The sequence below is a fragment of the Epinephelus lanceolatus genome, chromosome 2, assembly GCF_041903045.1.
Source record: "Epinephelus lanceolatus isolate andai-2023 chromosome 2, ASM4190304v1, whole genome shotgun sequence".
NCBI classification, from domain to species: Eukaryota; Metazoa; Chordata; class Actinopteri; order Perciformes; family Serranidae; genus Epinephelus; species Epinephelus lanceolatus.
Window position 1 is genome coordinate 4,261,982 of NC_135735.1, and position 24,282 is coordinate 4,286,263.

General features: G+C 41.9%; 2 protein-coding genes across 2 annotated transcripts; both read right to left on the reverse strand.

Annotated features, from left to right (window-relative positions):
• Nucleotides 1-20: 20 nt before the first annotated feature.
• LOC144458898 (mucin-2-like) lies at nt 21-14,749 on the reverse strand. Its single transcript, XM_078162717.1, has 21 exons — nt 14,732-14,749; nt 13,289-13,517; nt 12,898-13,023; nt 12,672-12,789; nt 11,708-11,846; nt 11,447-11,557; nt 10,313-10,382; nt 8,782-8,919; nt 8,460-8,624; nt 8,282-8,376; nt 8,074-8,200; nt 5,650-5,905; nt 5,279-5,331; nt 3,370-3,470; nt 3,067-3,218; nt 2,805-2,943; nt 2,311-2,421; nt 1,760-1,939; nt 1,405-1,644; nt 966-1,122; nt 21-175 (listed from the first exon to the last, which is right to left on the reverse strand). Exons 1-21 carry the CDS (start codon nt 14,747-14,749, stop codon nt 21-23), a joined length of 2,880 nt encoding a protein of 959 aa, XP_078018843.1.
• Nucleotides 14,750-14,914: 165 nt separating this feature from the next.
• On the reverse strand, nt 14,915-21,622 carry LOC144458899 (mucin-2). Its single transcript, XM_078162722.1, has 4 exons — nt 21,431-21,622; nt 17,856-18,121; nt 15,206-15,320; nt 14,915-15,016 (listed from the first exon to the last, which is right to left on the reverse strand). Exons 1-4 carry the CDS (start codon nt 21,620-21,622, stop codon nt 14,915-14,917), a joined length of 675 nt encoding a protein of 224 aa, XP_078018848.1.
• Between the last annotated feature and the right edge of the window lie 2,660 nt (nt 21,623-24,282).

Sequence of the window (24,282 nt, forward strand, 5' to 3'; positions counted from 1 at the left end):
TCATGTGATATGTACGAGACCTACCATGTCTGACAGTTTTCGGTGGTTGGTACTTTTTCATTATTTTTGTAGTGTTTCCCCTCTTTATCGTAGCAGCCACATTGGTCCTTTACAACACATGTCATTGTGTCCTCATCAAAGTATGGCTGAGCAAGGGGACATTTTGGATAGCAACCTAATTGAAAAACAAGCGGCTGTTTACACAGAGCAAGAAATGGGTTCTTACTTGTTGACATTATTGCCAAACAATAGGTACCATCAGAGTTTTTTGTGTGTTCACCTGACATTGTGATTGAATGAGTGATATTAAGCAAATTTTTAAACACTATTAAAAAAAATTACAGTAACAAAAAGACAATCGATGTGTTCAATCTAAAATCTTTAATTTGATTTGACTGGAGGTCTTATCAAGTTCTAAAAACCTCATCTTGTACCTTCTAGAGGAGGCATCAGTGAGGAGCAGCTGCCTGATGGGTTTCTGCAGGTTTTCATACACGGAGATCCACATGGCATGTAGTGCCATTCACATTCACCCGGAGGATTGTAGTAATCACAGAAGAGAGCTGGAAAAGATAATAATACTCACAGTATTTAGTATAGACACGTACCAGACTGGGATATTCAGAGAGCATACTGATGATTTTAGACATTTATTGTAGTTCTCTGATCTGGAAATGATTCAGCGGCATTTAAAATTTAAACTTTAAAAGGCAGAGGGCAGAAATATAGCTGTTACTGATGACAAATGTTTATAATTCATAAATTACTGATACAGATTTTATGTTATAGTGATGTTAAAGTACTGATAAGTGCTTCAGCTAAAAGAATTGGTATTTTTTCTTGTTATGCAACTCTGATACTCTCATCTCTCCCTTTGTCATAAAAACAAGTTTAGCCCAGGTGATCTGCATGAATCATATGCTTATGATAGCTTTTAAACAAGTTGTTACATCTTGGTTACTCACGACAGATCTTTGGGGTTCTCCATCGTACACAGATGCCAGCTTGATTACAGGCTTCAGCATAAGCAGCCACAGCAGTGCAGAAACACTCACAGTCTCCACCAGTGTCACAAGCACAGGAGTCAAACGCACAGGCATCGTAGTATGGAGCAGGATCCACCTAGAGGTGAGGATGATGACACACTAATAATGAGACTCCACAACACAAAACGCTGTATAGAGGAAAGGCACTGCTGCATTTCCACTTCTGGTTCTCTACATCGAAGAGGAAAATAATGTTTCTTTGACGCCACTACATTTATCTGACAGCTAGAGTTACTAAAATTAAGATTTTAATACAGAACATGATGCCTTCAAATTGACCTTTTGGCCTGAAGGCGCAATGGGAAAGCTCATGACTTCAAGTCCAGTCAACATGACTTCTACTTCAACATCAACCTACAATGGAGTGGCAGGCAGAGAAGACGTCACTCTGTATGATGCCGCAGTGCTTCTGGGCCCACGCCTGTCTGTATGGGTTGGCTGTGCAGGGGCTGCTGATGCTCTTAGCGTCGGGGCAGCTCGGTAAATCCTTCCAGCTGTTTCCAAACACCAGGGGGTTGACCACCACAGCATGGGACCTTGTGGTGAAGTCATTATTTGCATTGCCGTCATAGTTGCCACACAGCCCACACACACGACCCTGAGAAAGTAGAGCTCCTTATTATCATGTTGGTCAATTTAACAATGTTGTCCGAAGAAAAATTAACTGTAGCCACATTAAAGCCAAAACTGTCTCAAACATATTGCAGGGTTACCTTGTATTTCGAGCTGAGCTTGATGAACAAGCTGGTCTTCCTGTCCCACATGAGAATGAGTCCATTGTTGGCTTCAACCACCAGGTAGATGCCCATAGTGCTGAAACGGAACGGAACTGTCTCTTCATTTCCGCTTGAAATCACCTGATAGCTTCCCTCTGTTAGAATCAGCTCTGCGCTCTAAATAATAAAAGAAAATGCGACATTATGAGCTTTCCCAGCCACTACTTTTCACTAAATCAGGAAAGCGGTAGGTGGCACTAATTCTCCAGGTGCCTGCAGAAAAAGAGGACGCAACAATTTGACGCAATTAAAAGAGCACCAGTCAAACAGCAAATGAAGAAAAACAATGGTTTCTATTGCACTTAGTCGCATTTATCTTTTATTGATGCACCAACTTTTTGTTGTATTTCAAGATTCTTTTAGGTGTTTGCACTGAGTTTTAAGGCTGGCTGTTGGTACTCAATACCTTTAAGGTATTGACCAAAAGGAGCAATTAGCAGTGACAATGCAATTGTTTTTTGACTTTTTTATATTGACTTTTTTTTTACCCCCAGAAAGATCTTGATGGTTTTGGAGCAGGTGGTTCCTGTGGTTCCACACGGGACATTCTCAGTGATCACTCTGAATGTTCCATTACTCTCAGCGCTGCCACAGTAGTCCTGAGGAAGACACACAAACACACAAACACACACACAAGCTAATCATCAATATTAGTAGCTCCGCTTGACGTTTGACCAAGCAGCAACCAAGTCGGCTAAAAAAATGAAGCCAATGAAGAAGTGCCAAAGACTGCAGTTCCTCTAATGTCCACTTGAGGCTGGCTTCAGATGCAAGTCAGTCCCCATAGACCTTCATGTTAAAATGCCCGAACTTTACAGCAGGAATAAACATGTTTACAGCCTGGTACAAAAACAGTTTTTGTCTCCATAGCTAATTTCAGTTGAGGTTTACTCTTTTAATATTATCTTGTCCACAAAGAAAGTTCAGACTTTCATTATTGACAACATGAATAACATCACTCTGCTTTTATGTGCATTCATACCTGAGTGAGAATGTATTCACAGGTGCCATCGAAGGTGAAGCGCTTCCGATCAAAAGTCATGTAGTGTCCGGCACCGTAGACAGAGCAGGTTCCATCACACTGGTTGGTGGTGCACTCCCACTTAATGCCTTTACAGGTGCTGTTAACAGATACAGAGTAGATGACATCAGGTTTATAACGGAAGACTTGCCTGTCTGTCTGTCTGTACGTGTCAGTCGCAGATGGAGGTGTCAGTATTTCACTCCACATGTGATTCACCTACCAGGTGTTGCAGTCCACCTTGGTGGTCTCTCCATGCTGGTACGAGATGCCGTTGTGAACACAGAAACAGGCTTCTGGCTTGATGCAGCCTCCTTTACCATCAGACACCAAGTCAGAGGGACACATACAGCCGGAGACGCACCCTGTGGTCACCTGGAGAAGAGATCCAACATATAATCCACAGTCATATGTTTCATTTCTGCAACATCAGAGCTCAGATGATCCAAATACTTGACCTAGATATAAACTAATAATCAGTATTTGCTGGTAAACATTGTGTTATGCTGGGGAACAGGTGACTCACACAGGTCATGTCTAATGTGTTGCAGCTCTTTTCACACTCAGTTCCTTTTGCTCCTGGGCCCTGAGCAGAGCAGTTGTAGTACACCATGGGAGCAACGCAGGCTGCTGGGAAAAGACATCTGAAATTACTTCACAAATCACAAACAAAATGACTGATGGAGGCAGTGGTAGAGCAACAGCTCCTGTGTTCAGCAAAGCTAAATCACTGTTTTTCTCAATGGACTCTGGCTTTGAAGAGAGCGATATAACAACTTCAGTTTCCCACTGTAAATAGCTGTTTGACAGTAAGGTAAAGCAGTGAAAATATTCTACTACTCTGTGGCTAAAATACGTTTTGCTGCTGACCCCGTCCACAGCAGTACATGTGTTAGCTTCCATGTTGGCCTCCACACAGGGGGACTGACATCTACTATATGTAATACACTGACTATGGTAGTACCTCATAAAACCCTAGTTCAAAAGATCATCCCTTTAATCAATGAACGTCAGAACACAGGAGTTTATTTATATCTAAGATGTAACATAAATGTTGTCAAACACGGCCTGAGAATCACAGTTGCAGATACGATTTGCAGAACAAACACTCTGTAGTTTACACCTGTCACATCATGTTTAAATGATGCTAATGAGTCAGCAGCTCTTTTGCATTTTTCTCTTTGCTTCCTGTTCCAGGCACATTCTCCACCTCCAGAGGACCCTATTTACTGTAACCTTAGGTAAACATCCCCACAGCAGTTGGAAACACCACAGCTGTTGGAGGCTAAAGGCAGAAACATGCAGACAAACTGGTGGTCTCAGGTAAAAAAAAAAAAAAAGTCCTAAGATAATCAGTCTGTGATTAATGAAGGCTATCTAGCAGAATTTCAGGAGCAGGACCACACCTCAATGTCACTTCCTGCATAAATAATCCCCTAACCCACCCCTCCTGTTTCACTCTCACATTCTCCACCCCTCCCTCTATCCCGTTCTGCACTTTCTCTTTTTCTACTCTATGTAAGGCCCTGAGGGGGTTCTGCATGCACAGGCGCTATGGCTGATCCCCTGTCACCCACCTACAGATCAATCGTGGGATCCCTCCCCAGACGACTTAAAACCTATTCTCACCTGGACCCATCAAACTCTAATGACATGATGCCACATGATGGCTGGGTGGGCCATGACTGACATGTAACCTTGATGACTCTTTAAGGGTTCACACAGCGTTTAAAGCCTGCAACTCTACACCAATCCGTTAGAACTGCAGAAGCCTCTTGGATGAGAGGCAAAACGTCTTCAAGAAACTCAAGCAAGTCCAGTTGCCTACGATATAGCACTTAAGATTACCATGACCTGGATGACTGAGAATCTTCACCAACATCCCCTGTCAAAGCTTCCTTACAACGCATTCGGCAAAGCAGATGAACTACATGCAGGTTACCCTCCAACATATAAGTCATGTTAAACCCCACCTTGCTATTAAATGTCTAGGAAAAGCAAGAATAAACATGTTCTGAATTTGTCACACCACAAAAACGCATGTCACGAACCACCCAGCAAAATTGCAGATTATGTTGAGTAACCAGGTCGTGATTTCTGGAAAGAGACATTAATGTTGAGTCTCACAAGGTATATTTTTTGGCGCTTTGATCACCACAAGCTGAGCGCCATCTAGTTCTATAACAGCAGAGAGAAGGCAGACATCTTTACGGCTGATATCTCCAACACTCTGCAACTCACACCAAAACAATCCGGCTGATAAACAGCACTACAGGTCAGAGGAAAAATATGCCTTTTTGATTTTGGAGTGAACTGTCAAACCAGTTTTCCCCACTGCTCCCAGTCTGAGTCCAGTTTAAGTTAATACAGTACTACTAGGAGGAAAGTAGCAACTTCCTTTAGGCTGCTTGTTATCAGGTGATTCTGTGACTTACATGGCTGTTCAACAATCTCTCCAATGCATTTGAGTTTGCCCCCCTTACAGGTGCTGGCAGAGAAAAAAAACAACAACAACATGTTAATTTAAATATATAACCATGCAGCATGTGATACATAATACATATAAGTCAAAGAGCAAATATACACTTCCTCTTCAAGAGTCCTTTAATCCGACTGTCAACAAAACTGTGTCAACTGCTGTCAGTCATTTAAACACAGGTACTACAACAAGTCTGTTATTTATGATCAGTTTAGAAACACACAATGTTAGCTCTTCATTTATGTGTTAATATAATAAAGACTCATTATAACGCGCTGAATTACACACACATCACATGCAATAACACACTAAAACTCATTTTCATACCACATGAGCCCGTCCTTGCTGACGACCTGTCCAGGAGGCACCACAGAGCCTTTGTCATAACAGGGACAAGCCTTAGCAGGGACACACTTCCCGGAGTCGTCCAGATAGGTTTCCTCTGCGCAGACACAGCCATCGATGGGCGGGAAGGAGAAGTGGCAGCTGAGATGTTCGGAGCTGATGCAACGGCAGGTCTGACTGCTGGATGTGATGTTGTAGGAGTAGACCATGCTGCTGGGGCAGGAGCTGGCGTATTTCCCTGAGGAGGTCACACCACAGAATCAGTGGAACACTGAGCACTGCAAGACGCCACATGAAGAGTTAGCTGACCTGCCAGTACATCACCACAGCCTTTTCAAGACTGCAAAGTCCTGATAATGAAGATCCATTGAGTATGAAGTTGTGAATTTGTCAGTGAGAGAGTGAGGGAATGTCTTTAAAATTGGCAATCAATCAATTGAGTCAAGTCCAATTTAAATGTCTTTAGATTTGACAGAAACTCCCACTTGCACTTAACAAACTGATCATAATTTTGACAAAACTTTACACAAATGTCCAAAAGGATATAGTGATTAGTAAGTTCAAAGGATATGTATAGCTGTGATCAGTTGCCACCATCATCACAAATTGATGTCGCAAGGAAGAGACGCAAGTGAGGGAAACGTGGATGTGAGATCAGGTATTGAGATGAACCCCTTGTTATTCTCCTCTCTGCCTTCTCAGCAGAGTGGCACAACAACAAAGAGGTCCTGGATATGAACCCAGGGAGGATGACGAAGCACGAAGCTCATCAAAGTCTCAGCCCCTGGGTTCACAAATGCTCCAGCTTCTCAACCTCCATCATCCCATTAAATTTGACCCTCGCTCCATTTTTCCCTCCTCCTCTAGTCATCCAAAATAACACTACTTTTATATGGTAAATATGGCATACATATATGGAGCTGTATCATCTGGTATAGAACATGCCCATTACTGCCTATATAAAATAAAATTGAAAAAAATAGCTAAATATGCAAAATCCATGTTTGCATTCATGTGAAATTTGATGCAGATCAGCAGTGGCACAAAAATAAGGGATCCTAAAATATGATCAGTCATCTGTGGTCTGCTGCTGCCCTCCAGTGGAGCGCAGCATGTCTGCACAAGACACTTTTTTCCCCCATGTTTGGCTCTTTGAGAGCAAAATAATTCATGTATTCTTTTTGAAATGCACAGTGTGTGTGTGACAAAAGTGTTTCTGTTTTAGCTGTGGGGCTATTCACAGCAGCCTCTTCAGCCTGACTGATGGAAACCTTACATCACATATATGACAGGTGGTTTACAAGCTTTGAAGTCAGTTGTAAATATTTCTATATATCTATATTTTTGTTGGATTATTTATTATTCATGTTCTTAATCATGGTCTATTATTCATATCCATCCTCTCATAAATAAGACTTTCTAATAACCATCTTTAAGAAATTGTAAATTGATATTGAAATTTAGTGGTTGATGCTCAATTTTCTTTGGCAGAGGGTCCACAAACCCCCAGTTTCATATGTGTACCTCAGTAGCGATGGCTAATCTTGAGTCTCCGCAGTAAGGTTAGCTATTGATTCCAAATCCAAAAAAGAAAATGTCTCGGAAATAAACAGAGAATTTCATAGTGCGTGGACAGATTTGTTTGCTTCCAAAATAATCATAAATATCTCAATACAGAGTCACTACTTTGTTGTAAAACATTATTGAATGCTAATTTAGACCTATTAGAAATGTTTACACGCTAATTTAGATTTAATAGGCTGTGTTGCCATTACCATAAGATACAAATATATATTGTGGCTGCAGACAGATTTTCTCTTAAAAAATTTTGGCCAAAAATTAATAGTAAAGGTTGCTGACCCCTGACTCAGGGTGCTTTCACACTTGGTCCTTTTCAGCCCTCTAAGCGGACTCAGAGCAGTGACTCAGAATTTTTTGGGCTTATGTAAACACTCCAAAATAACTCAGACTCCTCTGAAGCGAACCGAACTCAGACCACCTCTGGAGGTAGACACGGAGGAGTAGTTTGTCTCCAGATGTGGAATGTAGAATACATCAAACAGCAACAGCCTACACAGAAACACTAAGGTTTTCCTCCAGTTTTAAGTACATCTGAAAGCGAGGGGCTTCATCAGTGTACTGCAGCGCCACATCAAAGTAAAAATAAAACTACATCAATATATATATATTTTATATATAGGTTATAGTATGAACAGAAAGAGAAAGTCCTTTCAAATGAGCTGAATGTGAACACAAAAAGAACTGTCCTTTTTCTATTGGTCCACTTTGGGACTGAGTTTGGTTTGTTTAAAAAGGACAATATGTGAAAAAACCCTTAGTTAATGCTGTCGAGGATTCAAAGTCACATGTACAGTATAACTCTCTTCTGTTTCACTCTCCACTCACCACAGATGACCTTCCTCCAGCCGCTGATCTGGATCCCTGCAGCTGCACAGGCGTGGACGTATGAGGACACCGCAGCACACATGCAGTCCTCACTTTTCTCACAGTTACAGCTGTCATACATGCAGTTCTGTGAGGAGACACAATGTGCAGTGTGAGGTCACAACAGGTACAGCCCAGGGAAACATTAAAAAAAAGCTGTGAGACGTACCTCACTGTACGAGTCAGGGCTGATCTCTGAGTGACAGGAGGCAAACACCCCCTGAGGGTCACTCAGCATGGAGCACCAGTGCTTGGCGTATTTCTCTGTCAGTGACAAACAAGCACCAACATCAGTTATTGTGAGGAACCCACAGTGATGACGGAGAATCCAAATGAGTCAGACCTACCGTTATCCAGACTGAGGCTGCAGGGGTTCTCAAAGTTGCTCTTCACATCTGGGCAACTGGCATGAGTCTTCCAGCTGTTGACAAATCCAGTTGCTGTGGCATCTGGAACACCGCTGAGCTTCAGGAAGTCGTCAGCTTGGTTGCTGTTGAAGTTCCCACACAGACCTGCAGGCGGACAGACGGCCTCATGGTAAGCAGCATGTCACAATCCCTGCTAGCATTTTTACACTCGTGGTTATAGAGTACAGTGTCTTATAACCAAAATGAGCATATTTAGACATTTCAGTCCAAGAGCACGTAGACAGAGTCTTAGTGCACATACCACAGGTCTTGGCCTTGTATTCACTGGTCACTGTGATGTAGAGCTGCATGATTGGCTGCAGCTGCACCTCCAACAGAACTCCAACAGACGTCTGCACCAGCAGGTAGAAAGAGGACGCTCTGAAGGCGGAGATCCCAGCTATGGTTTGAGAGAAAGGTTGTCAAATGAGTGGAACAGAGGATAAAGAATTAAATGTTAAGTGTCATCCTATCGAGGCCAGGGACAAATTAAATGAAGCAGATCCACAGTAAAGATGTTGGGGACATTGAAGTAGAAACTGGATGTTTATCAGAATCAGCTTCTGTAGAGGTTGGAAAATGATGTTCATGAAGTGTGATACCACTGTGGTTGGCTGTTGATTTCAGTGCCTGAGAATACTAACAGTATGTGAATCTCTCTGTGCCGTTTCCATTTTTTTAAATAAATATATTTTTTTCAAGATAGGCCTACCCAAGGAGGATCCTTTTGAGGTTGAGCATGCTAAAATGTTTCCTAACCTGGCAGTGATTGGATGTTTTCACCATCCAGTGAAAGAGACGTCTCCTTTGCTGGATTTGGAATTCAAGAACGGAGAATCCAGCTGTGTGTTTAATCACAGGTGTGATTTTGACTTAGACATAATGATGGATAACTGGTTAGTTCTGGTACTGAGATTTAAGGGTATTTGTGGGTGTGGGTTTTTAAAAATGGACTCTGGTACATTGCTCAGCTTCTGTGTTGGCACTCCTGCCTGCTTCTCCAAACTTGGGACGTGCCAACCGCCATCTGCTGAGCTACTGTATTTAATACACTGATGAGATGTACCTGATACAACCACACTTCAAAAAATCCGGACAATCCATTTAATTCTACTGTTGAGCTGTGAGGTTGTGACCTCTTATGGACACAAGATGTCGCCATGCACTCCTTTTCATCAGCCAGCAGTAAAATTCAGGAGGAGAGTGTGACACATTAAACACACACTTACACACTATTCCCTCACATAACGGCCGACAGTAGGTGTTGCGAGTGCAGCGACAAGGACATTGACCCTCACTTATTTCACATCCATAGCCACAGGCAGAGGTGCTGCTGCCAAGACCCAAATGTCTCAGTTCCTCAAATACCCTCAGCTATGTTCCGAACTGGTTTGAATTCATCGTCAGTCAGTACTGGTGTGTGAGATCTGAAACCCAACACGATTTCTATAATGAGGCAAAGCACAGTGGCTCCAACCACATGATATTAATTAACTATGTAATATGGAAACCAGCTTTATGAATGTGCAGGAGGACAAATTTAAGGCAGTGTTCTACATGTTGAAAGAGTAGAGGAAGAGATCATTATGGTTGAAGCATGACTGTGAAATATTTAGGAACTGAGAATCCTAACAGGAAGTGAAGTGAGATGTTTGTGGACTCCTCAGTCAGTCAGCTAAACTGTTTGTAGAAAACTTTACACAGAAAAACATGCAGCATCTTATAATTTAGGCACATAGTGTATTTTTTTCTACATGTCAGAGGTGAATACAGTGGAGTGGAGTGTGTCTTACCAGCGGAGAAGGGTAACTGGGCGAAGATGCCGTTCACAAAAACCTTTCCGTTGGGATGGATTGTGATCACCTTAAACGAAAGGAGACTGGATGTTATTACTGCAGTCTGATTATATGTGTTTAATGATAGAAAATCAACTAATTCTGCAACAATGCATACGCGCACACTTTGAGAAAAAATCTGCCAAAAAAGTGGACACTATGATGGACTCAGACTAGTTCCAAGACTGCAAGATGATTTAACTCAGCCCAGCTGCCATAAGAAAACGTTGGCATTGCATGTTTCTGCAAACATTTCATGTGTAGCATGTCAACATTTCTAAAGTGCCGTAGTTTATGAGCTGACTTTGTCATCAACATGTGTGGCTGATGGTAGATGGCGTGACACATGGTGAGACACCTGTCAAGCTGCAGACCACTGTTCAAGACCAACAAACAACAACACCGGTTGTTTTTTGGCCCTTTACAATGTTTCCGCATGTTTGTGGCACCAAACCTGGGTGATTTCCACTAACTGGTCCCAGCTTTACTAGCAGCTTTAGTGCCAGCAAATGTGGGTGTTTAAAGCCAAAACATGATCTTTTCCTAACCATTAAAGTCATGCCTAAACTCAACTACACATTAATCACAGCGGTGTTGATAGATTTAAAGTTTCAGTGTAGTCACTACAAAATAATGTACAAATTTAACCTGTGGTTTGCAGAAACATACAATACATACATACAACTTTTTTACTGGCAATTAAGTTGTTAAACTGCATATTGAAATAAATATAGGAAAAAAGCATAGAAATAGTAAGAAAACACATTCAACAAACTACAACTCGGTTTGTTCTTTGGAAAATTATGATTTAAAATGATTTAAAGGCTAGAAAAAACTTAAAATTATGCTTTCCTTGTTTCCTTCAAACAGTAATACAAATAATGTTTAAGGCTTTGAAAGGGAAAATGTCTTAATAAAGTTCATTATTTATGTTATAATATTGTATTTGGAATTAGGATCATCCATAAAACATATTTTGTCTTTAATGATTATCTTCTTAAAACACTGAAACTATAATTTGATTTTCTCCTAGTAAAAAACGTCAAATAAATAGTGTTGTGTGTGTGTCTGCCTGTTGTGTATTGTACTCACATTAGCCCCTCCAGACAAACCCAAAGTCACAGTCTTGAGGCAGGTTTCACTTTCAGTCAGTCCACACTGCACCAGTTCTCCCTGCACCACAAACTGGGATCCACTGCAGTCCTAAACATACCAACACAAAACCATTCAGCCACTGCTGAACTAAAGCCATGAACCTGCAGATAGCAGTGTTCAGGGTTTAAAATACCAGAAGAAGAAGTGACAGTGGATATATCAGCCTGTTTTATAAACATATATGATGATGTGTGTTACCTTAGCCAGGACGTAGGAACAGTCCCCATGGAAGATGTAGAATTTTCCATCGAAGGTGTTGACATGAGCTCCTCCCTCCACGGCACAGCTTCCGTGACAGCTTTCCTCTGTACACTTCCACTGGCCGCTCTCACACACACTGTCAGCACACACACAATTTGCTTTCTCAATAATGCTGTTGTGGCAATGTAATCACTGCTTGAATCATGTTCAGAGGCAATGTTTCTTTCAAGTAAGAAACGTTACATTCATGTACCACACAGGCTTTGCAAGAAGGATGCCAGGCGCACAAAGTGCAGGACTGTGACACCAGAACCAAAAGCACTGGGTTAATTTTGGGTAAAGGTAATCAAAAATAATTGAGAAGGGTGTACCACAAGGATCTATTTTAGGGCCTTTACTTTTCTCTGTTTTCTTAGTAATGGTCTTCCAAAAAATGTGTTCTAGTTGTTTTATTCAGTTATATGCAGATGACACTGTTATATACACATCTAATTCAAAGCAGTCAGGGTCACAGTTTTCTCTCCCAAAATTACAATTTTATATTAACGATGCTGTTGGGTGATCGATATTTCAATTATCACATTTGCTGAGTTAGTTTTTAATTTAACTCGTCTCTACTCAATAATGTAGATATATTTAAACATTTGGTATTTTGGATTGATTCAGATTTAGGTCTTATACTGATTTTGTTTGAAATAAAAGAAATGCAAATCTTGTTCAAATCAGTAGAACAAATAATTGTTTCACTCTCAGGTAAGAAAACAAATTGTCTTACACTTTTAATTCATATTATTGATTATTGTCATATCATGTATCAGAACACCAAGGAAAGGAGTTCAGGTGTTCCTGAGGTATCTTCCATTTTCTCCTCTGTATTTCTTTTACTTTGCTTAGTACTTTGACATAATGTTATTTTATCTTCCTTGAACATGCAGACAGAATAACATACTGTATTTCATACCATTTTTTGCAGTTACTGTAGTAGGACTCCCCTGGTCCATAGATCCTGCTGTTGTAGCTGCAGGAACACTTGCTCAGTGGGACACAACCCATTCCGCCCAAGTCATCCAGCACGGTGCCTGGAAATGATCAAGTGTTACTGCACTGAAACACATGGTGTGAATGTTTGTGCGTGTGTGTGTGTCTGTGTGTGTGTGTGTGTGTGTGTGTGTGTCAGTGTGCTGTACCTGCAGGGCAGAAGCAGCCGTCGATACAGTGGTTGTCACAGGTGTGGCTGGCCTCTGGGTTGGAGCAGGTATCAGCACAAGGACTCCCACACTCTCTGTACTCCATTTGGTGAGAACACGATTTCCCTGTGAGTACATCAGTTGTTTTCACCACTTGACGTACGTAACCCTCTGATTTACATTCAAGACATTAATTCACATACACTTAACTAATAATACTATATTCTGTATCTGATTTTTTTCCCCCTAATTTGGCCTCTTCCTTTATTTCTTAAATCCTGAGTGTGATTTTCAGTCATGGCCAGACACATTTTGTCTGGACAAAAGCCAAGACAGGGCCTGCAACCTCTCCTACCAATGGAATATTCAGTTGTCCAATGAGAATACTCACAGCAGAGCTCCTTGGTTCTCCAGTTGAGGGGTCTGCCACCAGCATGGCTGCACTGTCTGGAGAACTCTGACACAGTGTGACACAGGCAGAGGGGCTCGATCGGTTCTACGCCACTGCTGCCACAGTGACAGAGGTCAGAAATACAGGCGGATGTGAAGGAGGAGACGTCCAGGACACTGTGACAGCTGTTGAAGGCCGGCGATGTGAGGATCTGCTCACACAGAGGTTTCTACAGGACACACACACAGACACACACAGAGACAGACACACACAGACAGACAGGAATGAAACCAGAGAAGAGAAAAACAGGAAGTAAGTACACTGAGATATTTTGTGAAATCAAGTGAACTTTGAATTATTTAAGGTACGCTGTTACGTCGCCACATAATGTTCATGTTAAGTACATGACTTCATGTTAAGTATGTAACGTGACCATGTCCAACCGTGATTCTTTTCCTGAACCTAGCCTACGTTGTCATGTCATCAACCCTAACCCTAACCCATAATGTGTATGTAATGTGACAATGCCCAACCATATTTCTTTTCATAAACCTAACGTACGTAACATTATGTGAAGTATGTAACTTCACGTTAACTACATAGCATGACGATGCCCATCAATGATTCTTTCCCTAAACCTAGCCTACGCAACTGTACATTAGGAATGCAACATGACAACACCCAAACATGATTCTTTCCCTAAATCTGACCAATGTAAGTTTATGTTAAGTACATAATACAATAATGCCATACCGTGATTCCTCTCATAACCCTAACCTACGTTGTCACATCATTACATAACACTAAGTAGATAATGTGACAACACCCGACCATGTTTCCTTTCGTAACTTACGTAACATGATGTGAGGTACGTAACTTCACGTTAAGTACGAGTGGTACAACGCCCAACCATGACTTTTTCCCTAAACCTAGCCTACGTAACTTCACGTTAAGTACGAGTGGTACAACGCCCAACCATGATTCTTTCCCTAAACCTAGCCTACGTAACTTTACGTTAAGTATATAACGTGATGATGCCAAACTGTGATACATTTCCTGACCCTAACCTACGTTGTTACATCACATAATGTTAAGTACATAATTTGACAACGCGCAACCACGTTTCTTTTCATAAACCTAACTTACATAACATTACGTTAAGTGCGTAATATAACGTTGAGTATATGACATGACAACACCCAACCATGATTATTTTCCTAAACCTAAATGACGTAACTTTACGTTGTCAAACCTAACCAAACCACTGGGGGGCTAATTCATAAGATATCCCACAAACTCTGGTATGAGGATACGTGCATGTCTCAATAATAATAATAATAATAATAATAATAATAATAATAATAATAATAATAATAATGATAAAGTATTGTGTCAAACAGTTATATTCCATTCTGATTTCCATGTAACTGGATGAAGCCTCACCATGTTGTTGCAGCTCATCGTTGATTCCTGTGTGAAGTCAGAGCAGCTTTCAGTCGGACCATCCATTTTCCAGAAGTTAGCAAAATCCTGGGGGGTAATCTTCACACCTGTTTGGACGATATCAAAGAAACAGCTCAGTCCTGTGGCTGTGCCGACACTGTCGGACTGACTCGTTAAAGTGGGTCAAAGTGTACCGTGGCTGAAGAACTCATTGTAGAGCTGGACCCCATTAAAGTCTCCGCAAAGACCACAGGTTTGGTTCTTATACTTCAAATCTAGCTCCACCTGTGAGGACAAAACCATCACCTTGAACAGGAGCTAGAACTTTTTCAATTGTAAGCTAACTCTGTTTTTACTCTACAGACTACCAGTGATATATGTTATGAATATATGTTTTACCTTAACTCAAAGCTTTGACAGTATTTATATACAATAATGGCAATAACAGGCTTTTCTATGCAGCCACAATCCTACCAGAAAAGAGTCTTCCATATTCCAGATGGCAACTAATCCCAGCTTCGCTTTGATTTTGATGTAGGTGGGAGTTTTCTCAATGAGCATTCCTGCTTTACTGAATGGTAGGATGGCTCTGCAACAACAACAAAAAGAGGTCACATTAGTTTACGTTTATTCCTAGAGCCATCCTATGAGGGAAGGTGTGAAAGCACAGGGTGACAATAGATGTAGTGCTGTGAGAAAATGAATTAATCTGTTTGAACGACTCTTTTTAATTTGCAACAGAACTCAAAGGGTTTGATACATTTACTTGCATCAACTCAAAGGAATCAGTACTGTGGAAAGAATCAGTCCGCCCATCACTATATAGAAAGATTGTCAAGATCAGGTTGTGTAAAACATCATGAAACAAAGCATAAAACATTAGCATAAAACCAACACTGGTCAGAGAATCTCCACAAATAGATTTCTAAGGTAATCTAAACCATTCCATTAACACTTTTTATCACATATTCACCATTACCTCAATGACCTCTTAATTTCTGTGTGTTGATAGAAAGAAAGGAAGTTGCTGAACATGAACTGCAATAGGCCTTATAAATAAGAATTGTCATTCTCCCTTTAGACTTAATAAATATGGTATATTTTATGTAACAAAAGACAAAACTACAGGTGTTGAACGTGTTCACAAAACACTGAATTAAGTCTTTCTAACTCAGAATGTCAGATGTTCCCGTTCTAAAGTGAGGTCTTGCTCATAACTAACTTCACTAGTAGTTTAACACTAATCAGACCCAACAGAATCCCTGTTCTAAAGTTGCCTCCTCTTCCTCACACTTAGTAAATCCATTGAAGCAACTTCTGCATTCAACAGCTTCTGCCTCACCACTGCTAATTCCTCTCTGCATTCCTCCCCACACATCCGCAACCTCAGAGTTATTCTCAACGGCAACCTCTCCTTTGAAAAACATGTCAGTCACATTACCAGTACTGCCTTCTTCCACCCAAAAGACATAGCTCATCTCCGTCCATCACTCTCCCTCTCTGCTGCCAAAACTCATCCGTGCCTTCATCACATCCAGAATTGAATGTAACAGCATTCTTTATGGTTCATCATGCAAAGTCCTAAATAAACTCTAATACATTCAGAACTATGTTGCTCGTCTGCTCATCCATTCCTGCTCCTGCAGTCACATCACCCCTGTCCTCCACTGGCTCCCTGTCCCACAACACATCCAATTCAAAGCCCTTCTCCTCACTCCGTAACCAGGCCACCTCGTACCTCACTGACCTGCTCCACCGCCACACTCTAACACACTAACCCCTACTCCACAGCCGCCCCCTCCCTCCTGAACTCTCTCCCGAAACACATTTGAGATTGCACCAACAGACTGACAGACCCGTGTTTTAAGTGATGGATTACACCTTTAAAAAGACGGAGGTGTATTAACATGCTCAGGTTTTATTCCCATTCAGTGGTAGAAGAACAAAGTTGGCACAGATAGAAACATTCCCTCTATTAATGGACCACTTCATAGGTTGTCAAACATATCTTTTAAAATGCACTGCCTTATCACTTAAGTGGCTTTTGAGTGTTTTTAAGGGAGAATGACAACCACTTTATAAGGCCCATACTGAGCAAAGCATAATAAGATTGTAGTTCATGCTCAACAACGTCAGTAAGCAGCAATGAGGAGGTTATTGAGGTAAAACTCTCACTTAATGGCCTAGTTGTTGCAGTGGCCATGCAGGCCATGCAGAATAAGGCATTATTAAGTGCTTTAGATGACTAAAGAACCAATACACTACTAATATGCATGCTAATAAGCAACTAGTTAATTGTAAATATGTGTTACCAAGATATTTTAAGTGCCATTCATTCCGAAGCAAAACATTATGCTGCAGAGTAAGGTCCTGATCACACAGAAAGCATTTCAGCAGCTGGAGGCAGCTTTTTGTAGTTGTTTTAATGTGAATGAAACTTTTTGCTCGCTGTTTTTGCATTGCAACGCGCCCTGCGTTTCTGTGCTCTAGGCACTGGGCCTTTTTGCTGGCGCGTTCTGAACTAGTTGAAAAAAAAAAATTAGCTCAGAGCAGAAAAGTGCCCCACTTTATCTCTTTTTTCCTCATCTTTTTTTCCCATTGTCCAGTCAGATGATCTGAGAGGAGAAGGGCCTTCTGTGGTGGTCACAACAACATGTTACAGTTGTTAAAAAATGGAGGAGAAACTGGTGGTAGTGGTTGCTGGATACCCAGAGCTATACGGCCCGATGATAGACAGCAGGTTGTCAAACTGCCCCTGAGTCATCCTGAAATATGCCTGTAAACGTCCATGATGGAGGAGAAGCTCCTGGACCAACTGGTGGTACTCCCCATGATCCAGCCTCTTTTTTAGGGTCTCATGTACCCACACAGATCTCTGTTTATCTGCTGACAGCCTCTCACCCTCAACCAGAGCTACAGACAGTACCCTCTGCCTCAACATGTCAGGAACTAGATTCTACTTACTGTCAGACTGATTATGAGAAAAGTTTAGAATAAGGAGGTGATGGGATGGTTGCCTGGCAACAATAAAAAGGCCCAGCATGCGTTCAATTTAAAAAAGAAGGCAGTACGGCACGCGTGTGATCAAGGCCTAAAGGGTTTGAGGTTTTTAGAGTTAACTTACGTTTCACCATCAATGACCACTGAGTCATCAGAGAGCTCCACCACCGACCCCTCCAGCTTCATGATGATGTTTTTGATGATGCGATGGCCGTCAGCCTCCTCACTTCTGATCTGGATGTTGAAGTCCTTGTAGCTGCTCCTGCATGAGGAGGTCAGGACGTAGTTGCAGGTTGAGCGCAGCTGGAAAACGTCTCCATCAAAGGTCTTGTAGTGGTAGTTGCCCCACGTACTGCAAACCTGGCCGTTGTGGATGGGACTCACTCCTACAAAGACAAGTCAGACATGATGCATCAACATATTTCACACAAGTCTTTACCCACAGGAATGAATTCTGCCATGAATTCTTTTTGTCTAGTTTACAGTGACTACCAACAACCAGTGAGCTCACCTGTTATTTTTTCAGGCATCTGGGATTTGGAGAACGTATTCACAGCAGACTTTGCCTCTGTTGAAAGAACTCAGAGTTATTTGTCAAGTAATCAACAATCAAACTACATTAACACACAATGAGGCTGAAGCCCATGGGTAAACATTTGAGCTGTTAATAGTCCCATTTGTTGTATTTGTCAAACTGCCTAATGGAATGAAATGTGTGTACCGCTGTGCCAAGCAGCTCCGATGGCTGACAGGGCCAGCCATAGCAGCCACTTGTTAGCCATAGCCATTTGCTTCTCCGCAGGAACTCTGAGGAAGATGGGAGGGAGGGCCAGCTCTTTATAGCGGGGGGCAAGGTCTTAATGTGGCAGTTGAAGGAGTGGCAGTCCCATAGCTTGACATGGTGATTCATGGCTGCTGGCTGTGCTGGTTCACTCCCAGTTAAAGTACTGATATGGAGGGCGAGGTTAGAGAGCATGCAAACAGATGTTCACCTCTCATCTGTGATGGAAACAAACCATCACCTGAAGGCCACAGTGTATTAATGTGGAATCCATGTCCACTGTGATGGCCAAACTAACATGATGTTTACAACCCCAATTCCAAAAAAGTTGGGATGCTGTGTCAAAGCTTTTTAGACCTACATTTAATCGAATACAGTACATAGACACCAGTGTTGTGCTAGTTATTGAAAAATAGTAACTAGTTATCGTTACTAGTTACAATTACTTAAACCAAAAAGTAATGCGTTACTGAGAAAAGTAACTTTTTAGCAGTGTAGTTTTTCTAAGCCACAAAGAAGACAGCGTTGCTAAGAAGGATCATGTTTTGGGAAACTCAACCCTGCAGCCCAATATTTCCAAACTATATTGGCTCATAACTACATTGCCTAAGTGACAGCAGATGGAGTTTAACCAAGGGACTGTTAGACTACAACTTGACAAAACAATTGAACGGTATAGGAAACATGCAACATGTCTTCTACAGTGGAGTCACTCGCTGTCAGGCAGCTAAACGTTTTACAACTACGGTACTTGGATACAAATATGGAAAATGAGCTAAAAGCTTCCTCGGAATAACAATGGATATCATGTCACTGGATGTAACGCGCCTGACTGTTGTTGATGTGTACATGTTAATTTGATTTCAGTCATTTTGTTTTAAATCTGGACATGTGCAGGTGGACTCAGCCAGTGCTAAGAAAGGTCCTATGCCTGCCTGTTGGAGAGATAGAGAGAAGATTAAAGCATCAAATTGCGGTAAAAGATGCTGTATAAAAGACAGGCTACAATTTTTTTCCCTTGTCCCCCCCTGGAATTATTCTCTAAAATTTTACTGTTTATTGTCTCCCCTAACTATGAAATGGGATTTTCGCCCCTGCCTCTGTGTCCTATTTGAGAGATAACTTCATAAATAAGATGGCGGATGGACTAAATCCATTTTAGTTTCCCAATTAGAAGATCGTGATCCATGACATCAAATGCTGCACTAAAATCCAGTAATACTGCACCAGTCATCTTAGAATTATCCATCTCCTTAAACCAGTTATCTGTCATTTCTGTAAGGGCAGAACAAGTGGAGTAGTTACGTCTATAAGCATGTTGAGATCTTGTATTCAAACCATTACAGTCAAAGTAATCCTGTATTTGTGAGTGGACTATTCTCTTCATCAGTTTACTGAGTACTGGAAGAATGGCAATGGGTCTGCTGTTCTTCCCGGTAAGTGCTAGTCTGCCATCTTTAGGTCATGGAATTATTTTGCTTTCTGTGGGATATATACCCTGCATCAAACAGCTATTTAATATGTGACATATGGGACCATAGATATAGTCAGCTGCCAGACCAAGCACCTTACTATCTAGCATGTCAGAACCCACTGAGCTGTGTTCAGGAAGGGCCTTCAACATCTTCCTTACCTCCCTCTCATCCACACTATTGAACTGAAAAGTGCAGCTCTTACTAAGCATTATGTTATTTCTTATGAGCTTGAGAGTATTGGAATCCATATTGCCCATGTTCTGCCTTAATACAGTGACCTTGTTTATAAAGAAATCATTAAAATAATTGGCTATATCAAATGATTTAGTTATAACCCTGCCCTCCAGTTCCACAAAAGAACCTCCACCAGTTGCCTTTCTCCCCATTATTTCATTTAGAGTTCTCCAGAGCTCTCTCCCATCTTGCTTTACAACATTTATTCTTTGCTTATAATATTCTTTTTTCATTGTTTTATTCAGTTTTGTAACTTGGTTTCTCAATTGACAATACCTTAATCTGTTTTCCACTGCACCACACTTTACTAATATAGATTTGGCTTCGTCTCTTTTCTTCATGAGGTCTTTTAAAGCCTCATTCAGCCATTGAGCTGGTCTAGCTTTTGCGGTACACTTTCTCATAGGAGCATGTTTATCAACAATCCTCATAAAGATGTTCATGAAAATATGCAAGGAAGCCTCTGGCTCCTGAGCAGCATACACATCAGTCCAATCAATATCTCTAACATCTCCTAAAAACAGTCAGGTACAAATTTCTTGTACATCCTCTTATATATTATTTTGACCTTGCATTTAGGGACCTTAGTTTTCCTGGTAATTGCTATCATATTATGGTCACTGAACCCCACAGGTAGAGAGACTGGCTTAGAGCAACACTCAGGAATGTTTGTGTAAATATGGTCAGTGCAAGTGGCAGATGTACAGCCAGTGCTATTTGTAAAAACTCTGGTTGGTTGCAAAGTCATTTGCAACAGGTTACAAGCATTGATTAATGATACCATCTTGCAAGCCAGTCTACGTTCATATCCCCGAGTAAGAAAATGTCACCATTCACATCTGCAGCTCTGTCAGTCAACTCACACAAGTCATTCAAGTATTGCATATCAGTTCCAGGAGGTTTGTAGCAGCAACCTATCAAAATTGGCTTCAGGTGAGGAAGATGTACTCTAACCCATAAAGATTCTAAATTATTTGGCATGAGCTCAGCACACGATGTTGCAGGAAAATAGTTACTGATATATATTGCTGTGCTACCTCCATGTTTATTTCGATCCCTCCTAAAAATATTGTAGCCATCAATGGATACCTCTGCATCAAGTGCAGTAACATCCAGGTGGGTCTCAGACATGGCTAAGATGTGATTTGATGTGAGATTTTTTTGTTTCCTGGTCACAAGGCAAACTATGATGGCAGGTTTCTCACTTACATTCTTCCGGGGAAGGGGATGACACGCCTCAGTGTCCTTACTGTTCATGGCTATGCCTTTGCTGTCAAAGAATGTGATCACCTGTTGCTCCAGGGAGTAAAGGTCTTGCTCAGTGGGCTCTCCATTTGGCACCGCTGCCCTGGTGTATGACCGGGGCCTGGTTTCCAACCCATTAATGATAACATCATTCATGCGGGAGTACTGTTCCAGGTCCGCAACTCGGCACTCCAAAGGGCAATCCTCTTATCCTTCTCAGCATTTTGTCTTTTAAGTTCCTTAATCTCACCCATCAGATCCATAATTACTTTTTGTTGTTTAGATATAGTGGCAATTTCTTCCGACATGAAATCAAGTGATCTTTTTATCTCTTCTATTTCCTCACCTTTCTTCTGTGACACCATTGTCTTCCAGTTGGCTGTCAACTGGAGCCCAGGCCTGGCTTGTTAGTAGCTGGTAGCTGCTTCAGCTGCAGCCTGGGCCTGGTGGTAGCTGCTGCTGCAGCCTGGGCCTGTTACGGGGCGGCAGCAAGGACCCAAGTGCGGACAGACGGCGAAGCAGCAGGTTGAGTCCAGAAAGGTTTATTTCAGCTTCGGGAAGGAATCAGGGGTGAGGGGCTGAGTCTGGAGGGGAGGATGGGAAGGGTGAAGGGGTATGGGCCCAGAGGAGGGGGCAGGTTGAGTGGGGAGCAGGCTGGAGCGTCCGAGGTGAAGGCAGGCGGAGCAGAGCGGGGCCGGAGAGCAGAGCAGGCAGGTTGGTTACTGGAAACACAGGAAAACAGGATTACTGACAAAGTTTTACTCAGGTATTAAAACTAGAGGCTAGAGTCAAGCTGAATACTGACTGAACAGTGGCTACAATCTGGCAGCATGGATGTGCCAGGGCTGAGTACAAGTAGGCTGAGTTGATTGCAGGATGAGATGCAGCTGGTGGTGCTCTGCTCTGTCTCCGGCACACCTGTAACCACTCTGCTCACCACACCCACACACGCACACCCACACACACACACACCCACTCAAGCAGCAGATGTAACAGGGCCTGGTGGAAGCTGCTGCTGCTGCTGCTGCTGCTGCTGCTAGGGCCTGGGCCATGGTTTTTCAAAACAGACCAGTTTGTGATGATGTTTCAGGACAGAGTTCTGATTCTGGTTTTACTAAAATAAAAGTGTGCATGTGAATGCTGCTGCTGCTGCTACTGCTGCATAACTAAACCAAAGATTAAGTTGTTTAATACCCCATTGATCTGAACTTTTATCTTGAATGTTTATTTGGGGATTTTGTTTTCTTTTTTTGAACGCAACAGTCAAGACAATCAGTTCATAGCGTCATCTTGCAACTCTCCACACATCTTGCAAAACATCCATCCATCCATTTTTGTAACCGCTTATCCTCTTGAGGGTCGTGGGGGGGCTGGAGCCTATCCCAGCTGACACTGGGAGAGAGGTGAGGTACACCCTGGACAGGTCACCAGACTATCACAGGGCTGACACATAGAGACAGACAACCATTCACACTCACATTCACGCCTATGGACAATTTAGAGTCACCAATTAACCCGCATGTCTTTGGACTGTGGGAGGAAGCCGGAGCACCCCTCAAGAGGTGCACCCCCCTGCAAAACAGTCAACTCTAAAACCAACCGAAGCACCTGGATCATCAAACAGTAAGTATAACTAAACCAAAGATGGTGAGTTCTTCATATCTCTGGTTATGGCGTCTGTGAGCGGTTATTTCTCCAGTTATTTGGAAGCCGCAATAATTAGAACTAGTTCATTTAGAACTGTCAGTGTCAACACTTCATCATTTTATCCCATCAGATATTTGGGGGAAATTTCTTGTTAGGTCACACTGACCTTTGAACACCAAAATCTAATCAGTTCATCCTCGAGTCAAAGTGGACGTTTGTGCCAAATTTGAGGAAATTCTCTCAAGCGATCCTTCAGACATCCCATTCATGAGAATGAGATGGACGAGGTCACCTTGAGGTGATAATTCTAGTTTTAAATGTAACTATTAAGTGTGGTGAGCCACACAAACTAAATTCCAGTCACCTCCTGTGTGCCGGGGTGGAGACAGATATCCCAGAAATAAAGCAAAAGCAGCAGGGAGACACATCACAGGAAGGACGTGTAGTTTGTAATTTGGTTGAAAGACTTCAACTGTGACTTGAGAGGAAGTCACAGTTGTCGGCATTACTTAAAAGTGAAACTCAAACCCAAACATGCGCCCTGTGTTTGAGCAGATGTATTCGGTGTGTTTCTATCTGTGACCAGTAAAAAGGAAAGAGAACGTTCTTTCTTTTCAGGCTCAGAGTTTCAGGATACAGCTTCAGCATAAGGTTCAAGTAGGAAACACCCACTACTGCCAAATCAGATTTAGAGCTGTGGGAATGATAGATACTCTCCTGAGTGTTTTTATTTGCTTTGCTTTATCATATTTTGACGCAAGCAATAAAAGCTTGAACCTTTTCAAGGTGTGTTCGGATCTCTGAGTGATTAACACTTTTGTCTTTTGTTTTCTTATCACCAGCAGTCATCTTTAACAAAAGAAAGACTCCACGTGAATAGGAGGCAGAGATTACTTTAATTCACCTCAGTTCATTACAGATCCATTAGTATTGTTTTACCGTCCACCCAAAAACCAGAACCACTGTGTGGTGGTGTACGCAGCAGTATGGGTGTAACCCTGCCATCTACGCAGCAACACTAATCAGTGATTGTTTTCAGTCATGATACTTGAATACTGTTGTTTTATAAGAGGTCATGTATGTCACAACCACAACATTAAGTACTGAAAAGTCAGAAATCTTCACGTGAGATTAACTGAACCACATTTTAATTTCAGGTTCAGTGATAT